Source organism: Mastacembelus armatus, chromosome 4, assembly GCF_900324485.2.
Source record: "Mastacembelus armatus chromosome 4, fMasArm1.2, whole genome shotgun sequence".
In the NCBI taxonomy this organism is placed as follows: domain Eukaryota; kingdom Metazoa; phylum Chordata; class Actinopteri; order Synbranchiformes; family Mastacembelidae; genus Mastacembelus; species Mastacembelus armatus.
In genome coordinates this window covers 20,728,720-20,737,498 of record NC_046636.1, presented here as the reverse complement: position 1 = coordinate 20,737,498, position 8,779 = coordinate 20,728,720, and the positions used below count along the sequence as shown (strand labels likewise).

The 8,779-nt window shown below is 39.2% G+C and overlaps 1 protein-coding gene across 1 annotated transcript in view; it reads left to right on the top strand.

Moving 5' to 3' along the window:
- Positions 1-3,086: 3,086 nt before the first annotated feature.
- Positions 3,087-8,779, top strand: part of scfd2 (sec1 family domain containing 2) — a 75,967-nt gene continuing 70,274 nt past the window's right edge. The window contains exons 1-2 of the mRNA XM_026305230.2: positions 3,087-3,994; positions 4,180-4,348. Coding sequence (XP_026161015.1) covers positions 3,181-3,994; positions 4,180-4,348 — 983 coding nt within the window. The 5' untranslated portion in view covers positions 3,087-3,180. The remainder of the gene's footprint in view (positions 3,995-4,179; positions 4,349-8,779) is intronic.

Genomic DNA, 8,779 nt, shown 5'->3' with positions numbered 1-8,779 from the left:
GGTAAAAAATGTTATGTTACAAACCTGGAAGCTAGTATGTATGAAGAAGAACAAGCACAAGAGTCTTCTTCTTCATTTTGAGTGTGCTCAGACTGAACCTAAGTGGAAGAACAACATGTTCTCATTCTGTGTTTTCTAATCTCCTCATTAGTTCTGGTTCAAATTAAAACAACAGCAGTTTTATCTATTGTGATAAATGTTTTCCCTCTGTATTCCAAAAATGGTTGACTAATGTATATAAATAATATCTTACCCTGAATGAAGTGTCAAATTCTCTACTAGCTGCACGGAGTTCCACCTGGTTCTTACAGTAGGTGTTCCAGCTTTCCTCATCAAATCCATAGTTAAAGTAATCAGAGATGTCAGCACCTAAAAGCAAATCACAGCATGCTAATGAACAAGTCAATGAATACACAGTGGCACTGAATTAGTTTCCATATAGAGAAAACCACAGACAGAATTACTAACGTCGACCTGTACCAACTCTGACTTACCAGTTTTCCTCCATGGTTTTTCTTCTGAACACTCTACATTAACATTCAGAGAAGAGGGTCCTTGGATATTGTCCAATACATCCATGTCTCTTCCAATTGTAGTACTAACTGTGAAGCATTTGACATGCTTCAGTGTGTCAGAAACAGTAAGTTCATAAGATCTATAGCTTAAATTAGGCTGAAAATAATTTTCCCACTTTCTTAATAATTAAAAAAGCATGCTTTTGTGAGTACAAGGCCTTATCATTTTTAATGCATTACAAAATAAATACAAAGGCCATTCTACCTTTGTGCTATTGTTGTGTTATATAGTGTTATGTCTTCTGGGCCCTCTTTAAAGGTGTAATAGAACACATACTTACCAACTGCATCCGTCTTCCTTTCCGCATACATTTTCTGATACGCAAGTGTGTGTTCAGGGCTGCAAGGAAAAAAGAAGCACACATATTATCAACACAGTTATCTGAATCATCATGACAATAGCTTGAACTACTGCAGAAATACTGCAGTCTGGCTTGAGTGCTGATAACCTAATTTCAAATAGCTCCTCCATATACATGACACTGCAAGGCAAAATATATCAAAATAAACATTGAAAATATCCGAAGGCTACATTTTAACAAGAATGGTTTCCTGACACATAAAGCACATTCATATTATGCCCAACAGGCAAACAAACACCATAAAAGTCTGAAAGTTTCAACATTGTTTTGACAGAAGTAAACACTCTAATATGCATGGCTGTGTGGTTACAGAAAAATCACTGCATTCATATCAACTGTCATTATCTTCATCATCTTGGACAGCTTTCAAATTGCCCCATAAAACAAAAGAAACACATTAAAATAGAATGTCAAAACACATAAGAGTTTATTTGACAGGTAACAAAAATACATAATAATGTAGATAGTACATAATAATGAGTATTGGCGATATGGGTCTATAGTTATTTTTAGCTCAGCGGTTCTTTCACACTAGTCTGGTCAATTTCAGTCATAGGTTAAGTGCCCACTTTCATATATTTTTAGACAACTATAATTTATTATAAATTCCACAGCTAGTTACTACATTGCACATAGGCAAATGCAATAAAGCCATGTGAAACCAGGTATCTCTTACATTATAGAGATGCTTTGATTTATTTTTTTTGTTTGTTAGAAACTTGCTTTATACAATAACAATACAATTATTAACTGTTCAGTTTCTATTTGAAATGTTGTGGTGGGTTATTCTCACCATTGGACATCCAAGCTTTATGGAAACCAATGACAAAGAGTGTTGTCCATTAATTTGCACATTCGGTTTAAGGCACAAAAGACTAAACTCAAAAATGAAAGCACAAAAAATGATTATAATATATAAGTTTGGGTGTATGTTACAGTAACCTAGTGTAATTGTCAGCTTATGCACTATTTACTCTTGAAGAATGCAGATGTTAGGTATTATCAGTTTTTCGGTTGTGTGAGTGCTTCCTTCGATTCCATTTCTCAGCTCACAAATAAACGCAGCTCACCTAATAGCAGATTTAATGAGCATCAGAATCATCTTCTACATGACTGGCTGCACATTCCAGGCAGCACAGGCAGCACTGTGACACAGCTAATGATCATGGTCATTACTCTCCTTACTATATCTGGATGCATTATTATTGTAATGCAGTTGATCCTAATTGGAAATGAGCATACCATAACAGCTATTTATGCTTTTGTTTACCACTTGCTGGTGACCTGCAATTATTGTGAAAGTCCTAATATAGATCAAACTATTAACTAGATGTATGTTCAGTGAAATAACACTTTCATATAGACTACTGTCTCACATCTTTATTTTATCGTGGTTAGGGGCAGATAGAAATGGTGGTTAGAACCAAATGTAGGCCTATAACATGTATTCCTGTTAAAATTCAAGAGGAAACAGATGGAAACAGATACAGTGGGGCCATAGGCTTTTGTAAGACACATACTTTAGTAGCCTACAGTAGACTATATAATGTATGCATGCAAATGTAATATACATACCTGGATGGGATTAGAGCATTTTCTTTTTCCTTCCTCTCCCTGTCACCTGTGGTGTAAGTTAATGTTAGCTACATGTCATAAATTACTGCAACAGACTAGATACATTTAAAGTAGCTAGATATCTTAACTAACATTCATTTTAATCTGTGTGGTGCATTAAAGGACAGTCACAAAATCCCCTTATATTGGCTGCTGAGCATGCATTAATTAAAATAGCAATAGAATAGTTTAAACTTACACTGCTGCATTTTTTTCCTCGTCTTTAACTTTAGCTTTAACGCTAGCTCGAGTTCGAAGATATTTTAATACAGTAACGATAAATGTAGATATAATGTGAATTTTCAGTGTATTTTTAAGAACTGGGTCTACTATTTGTTGTCTGTTTTCCTTTTTTATAATAACCAAAATCAACTCTAGAGACTTGGCAATAATACTCTAGCTAATCCAAAAAAATCATCGATAACTGACAATAACTAGCGTTAATCTTTCCAGTTGCTGCTTATTGCCTTAGCAACCGCTTGGATGACGTTTATATTCTGCGACGCGCAACCGCCACGTCACCTTTAGGAGCCCTGTGTGTTTGTTATGTTGGAGCCGCTGTAGTGCAGCTGATGTTTTTGGTGTGTTTTTGACTTTGCCGCATTCAGCTGACGCGGATAACTGACAGAATGTTGACGCTGGAGGAGTTTACGCATTTTCCGCTCCAGACTTGGCAGAAGGTTTTCTCCAAGGTAAAGAAAGCTGTTGTTTTTATGGATGACAGGTGTGCAGAGGCTCTCCACTGGGGCGGCGGTGCTGCCGCCTTGTTCGAAGCAGGAGCCAGGAATTTGAAGCAGTTTTCCAGCTTTGAATCCTCCGGTGTCGATGAACCGAAAAGTGTGTTTGTGGTGAGCACTGTGTTGAAGGGGAGAACAGTCGACATCCTTAAAGACATTATATCACTCAATCACTTCAAGTACTGTGTTGTGTTCACCACCGTCTCTCACTCCGTGCACCTCCTTGCCAACAACGTCACGGCAGAAATGGAAGGAAACCCTGTATTTGAGCAGTTTGAAGAAAAACTCTGCGAATGGATGGGAAACATGAACTACACGGCTGAAGTCATGCATGTTCCAGTGGTGTTCGCCCCTGTATCACAGCAGCTGCTCCTCACACCAGTGTTTGCGCATCTGTTCCCCCTGCTCACACCTGACCTGGAGAGAATAAATGCAAAACGACCCGAGAAGAAAAGGTTTGGAACCCTGGCTGATATAGATATGCATTCCCTCCCTGCTGAGCTGCAGATTGAAATCAAATCACTGGCGTCAGCCTTAAATGCAATGTTTGAAGCCACAGGCACCAAGGAAGAGAGCTTTGCTGTGGGTCCCATGAGCCGCATCATAGCAGGGGAACTGGCCGGTCACCCTCAAGCCAAAAATCGCAGAAAGACTGCCCCGCATAAAGCGTCAATCATTTTTGTGGACCGCACAATGGATCTTACAGGTGAATATTATGTGTTATCTCCAATCAGTAGAGTATAGTACAGTACAGTACAGAATAATATGGTATAGTATAGTTTAGTACTCATAACTAAGACTGCTGACCAGTATGTACTATGCAAATGCACATATTAATGTTGATATTCATTATTAGACACAGATTTAATATTTCGTCTTTTTAATTTTCAGGAGCTGTTGGTCACCATGGTGATAACTTGGTGGAGAAAATTCTGACTGTGCTGAAACCCTTACCTGGTCATGTGACAGATGTACAGGTGGACATGCTGGAGCTCACAACTCTACAGCGCACACCACACTCCCAGACCACCCTGGCCCCCGGCTGTCTCGCACAGACCCAGTGAGTCCATAACTGATCACTTACAGCGATAATACTTTTCTATTTAATTGGTGTAAGAGACACATACAGATATTACTCTGATCTTATTTAGAAACATTGCATGAAACATAAACTCCGAACAGTTTTTTTAAAATACCCATTACAAAGACTACCTGATTACCAAGATACCCGAAGGTACATTGTCCATGCGGATGGTAGATAACCCAATAAGATGTGAAAAGGGCAAGGCAACATTTTGTGTAATCTCTTACAAAGGTGTGTTTAGCAATCAAAAGGCCTATATTTATTTGTTTCTCTAGTTGCTGCTGTGTGATTTCATTATCACATCAGTGACATTTTGCTCTCATATAGAGCTTTAAAAATCAGACTTTTCTCTGTGCTTCATAAATAATTACAGTTACATTTATATACTGTTTTTCAAGAAATTAATTCTATCATAATTACCTCCAGAGCTATTTCTTGTGTTTCAGTGTATCTTTTGCACACAAAGAGTCTTAAATTAACAGATTAAATTAACAGGGGCTGCTGTAATTAGAACTACAGGCAGGAATTATGTCTTAGCTAGTCTGCCTTTCTATAAATCATTTTAACACTATGCATACAGGAATTACTTTTTACTAAATGATTCATTTAGAAAGAGCTATTTGAGTAACAAATAGACTGGGAGTCAAATCAGTCTGATGCCAGCCTGATGTGGCCATTATCTATGGAGATTCCATGTTTTCTCTGCGGCTGTGTTTGAATCCTCTGGTTGCTTTGGTTTCCTCCCACAGCCCCAAAACAGGTTAGATGAATTGGAGATTTTAGATGATCCGTTTTTGACAGTACCCATTTTTGATCATCCTAGTGTTTTTTATTTGTCAGAGACAGTGTTCATTTTCTCATCAAAATCCTAAGAGTATTTACTGATGATGTATTTTTCACACTAAAAACAACAAAATAAAAAGCAACATTTAAAAATGTTAAATTTTTTTTTCGTCAATATTAATGTCAAAAATGAACAAAAGTTCCCTCTGCCCCTCTCTTCTTCAAAAGTTGATTGAACTGCTTGTCCTGTTATATCATCTGAATGTGACATTTCTTGACAAAAATACATTTATGAAATAAATTCATCTATAATCAACTGAGGTTTTGACAATTTGACCTTTATAGCTTTTTACACTGGAAGCACATTTATGCTATTCACCCATTCACAGGCTCACTCACACTAATGTCACAGTCATCAGGAGCAACATGGGCTTCTGTGTCCTGCCCAAGGACACTTCAACATACCCAATGAAGAAGCTTCCACATAACAAGATGACAAACCAGGAAATGTAGTAGTACACTGACATTTCTTATAATTGAACATTTAGTGCTGTGGATGTGACTTTAAAGTTTCATTTGATATTGTTTGCATTGGTATGAAAAGAATTCATATATTTCATGTTGGCAGTCAACCATCTATATGTGGTGCATGGGTTTGGAGTGTGAACTGACACATTTGATAGAATAGACTTCTATCTATTACATGAGATGTGCAAAAAAAAAAACACTTTCAGTGAGAATTGGCCTAAATCTTTCAGTTACACTGTATTTTCTTTTCCCCCGCCTTTCAAAAGCAGACTGAAAGGCTAGCACAGTGCTAAATGTCTGTAAGTACTGATAACCAACATCAGAGGAATTCCCATATGCACAGGCACTGGAGCTTTCTTGAAGAACCTAGGAAGATTAAGTGCTCTGGCAAAGAGTGTTTATTTTATGTCAAGTTCTGTTCCCATCCATCAGGATGTGTTTCCCCTAAATGCATTAACCTGAATCTTACTTTATCCTCACCATAACGACCACCTGGGTGGTACGGGGATGGGGATGCTACCTGAGACACACCTAAAACAGTTTTAACGGGGAGAGAGACACATCGTGCCAGGTGAACAGAATTTAACATAACACTGACCCATTCCACCGACTGCCACCACAACTAGACCTGTGGGTACCATTGCTTATCCCCACGTACAAGTGCAGTATACATTTTTACATACTTTTCACCCTTAAGCACAAATACACAGTCACCAGTCAGAGCCACCCACCCACTGTGTGCCACATGACTAGCATTAGATGCCAGTGGTACAGTGAAACTTGCCTCTGGACTTGGCTGTGCGGATGCATGTGTCAGGGGCCTGCGGTAGGGCTGTTGTACATGGCAGGGATTAGTCCTACATCATGTGTTCCACACCCACGTTGCCCCTTCATGTGGTTGAAGGAGGAAAGGACTTTGACTGAGAAGAAGAGTTTTGTGACCGGAGTAGTCATACAGTCTTTTTGACTACACATACGCTGAAGGCAGCTGGGACGTTTCTGTGATAGTTAGGAGTTTCTGTTGTAATGGAACCAAGCTGAGATTTTTTTAGTCAGCACTTTTTTAGACAGTATGTACTGTAGCAGGTAATGTAAGCAAAGTATGGGCAGATTGCATTTATCCTCAACTGCAGGTCTTGGGTGTGGAACACGTAAGCCAGATAGCTATAGTACACCTACAGATTTTATGTCTCAGTCAACCTACTGTAGCTCTTCTGAATATCTCAGCTAGTCTCTGTTCATAGTTGAAATGCCTTATATTGTACAGCCAGTGCAGCAGCAACAAACTTTATCTTTCTATAATAAAGGGTTAAGTGTTTATTGATGGATAAGACGATATATTAAATTTTAGTCAAAGCACCCCACGGAGGGATCAGTGTCTCTGTAGAGATTGACATCACAGCAGCAATGTTTTGCAGTCAGTTTTCCACATCTTTTCACCAAACATGACCAGTCTCAGACAACCCCCTTATCTGACAACATTTAGATGACTGATTCAGATATATAAAGGTTCTTACAGGTGCCACACTTCAAACAGATCAACAAAGAAGTGTAGCTGAAAGTAATAATAATGGTAATGCGCCAGGGCCTGTATTTGTTTGGGGTATGTGTCTGATCAGGGCCAAGATCAGCAGGAGTGTTATTGCCTGTGCTATCGCTGAGCAGATGGCCCAGTTGAGCCTTATCACAGATGCTTAGGAGACTGAAGCACTGCTGAGGCACAGCAGGGAAGAAGCCAAGAGATCTCACTTTATTTAACTGCCTTCAAGTGCACAGCTCACCAAAGGCGACATTTATGTCAGTCACTCTAATACAGGGCTCTGCAGATGCAAGTTTTAGAGGTGTACAGTTCTTAAGTGTTAATCTCTTAGAGATTCAAAAACACAACCTTTCTAAAAGGGATTGTTTGCATTGTATTATGTGAACATTACGAAAAACTAGACCTTCTTGCTCTGTGTGGTTAGATAGTCTATATGATAACTCCACTCCTATTGGAAACACATCTATGAAATTTTGAGCTATTTTTAAAGCTAACCCACAGTGTTTTTTTTTTTTGGTTTTTTTGTGTAGACCAGACCAAGCCTTTAAATATTAGGTGTAAACCTAATTTGGAGCTTTTGTATAATATTTCCCTGACTAATTCCAGGATATTTTCATAGATTGTGTCCACAGTCTGTGGGTGGTTGTTGATTGTAGCTCTCCCAGCAAGACTCCACACTTACTTACTTTGCAATTATTGTCATATTGGCTTTCATAACTATATTTTCCTTATCCTACAACCTGACTTTCACTTTGTGGCTTTAATAATCATGCTAGAGCCAGAGTATGCTAGAGACAGTATACTTACATACACACGCATGCACTTTGCCTGTGGAGGTTTTTTTTTTTTTTCCTTACACCTCTCTTTTACTATGGTATTCCTTTTCAGTCAGTACGTATTACCAGAATGCACAGTTTGCTGTATATATATATATATAGAAGGATGTTGAGTGAAAGTGCCAGTGGAAGTGCTGTTTTGTTTGCCTGTGTATGAGTTTGTGGTCAGGTACCTTCTAGCCCAGTCTGTGTAATTAGCTGTGCCTGGCTGCATAGCCCTTTTGATCTTGAGTAGGACATATGAACCCCATTGGCAGAGGGCACCAAGTTTTCCTCAGTCTCACACTAAATCCTGCAACCCAGTCATCTGGCAGCCTTGGACCTTGATCCTGTGGTGGGGAGTGTATGCATGTGGGCAGACCTGAGTATGGGTGGCCAAGGTGCTCTGGGTCTGCCTGAGGAGCTGCTGAGTTTGAGCCAGGCAGAGTAACCGACCGCGCCCTGCCACGAGAAAACACTGCAAGGCTGCCATGTCCTCAAGTCTGCCCAGCAGATCCAGAATGTGTACCACCAGGAAGGAGGGAAAACACCTATTTCTGTCCCAGCTGGGAAATATGAGCATGAATAAAAAAAAAACATGCATGCTTATTTGAGTTCAGGCTTTATGGGAAAAGCGACAAATAAAAGGCAGAGATAGTAGAGTGTGCACGCAAATGACAGAGAGCTGAGGACAGCTATCTCTGTTTTTACAGCCCAACCATAATTAGGAACGCAGTATCA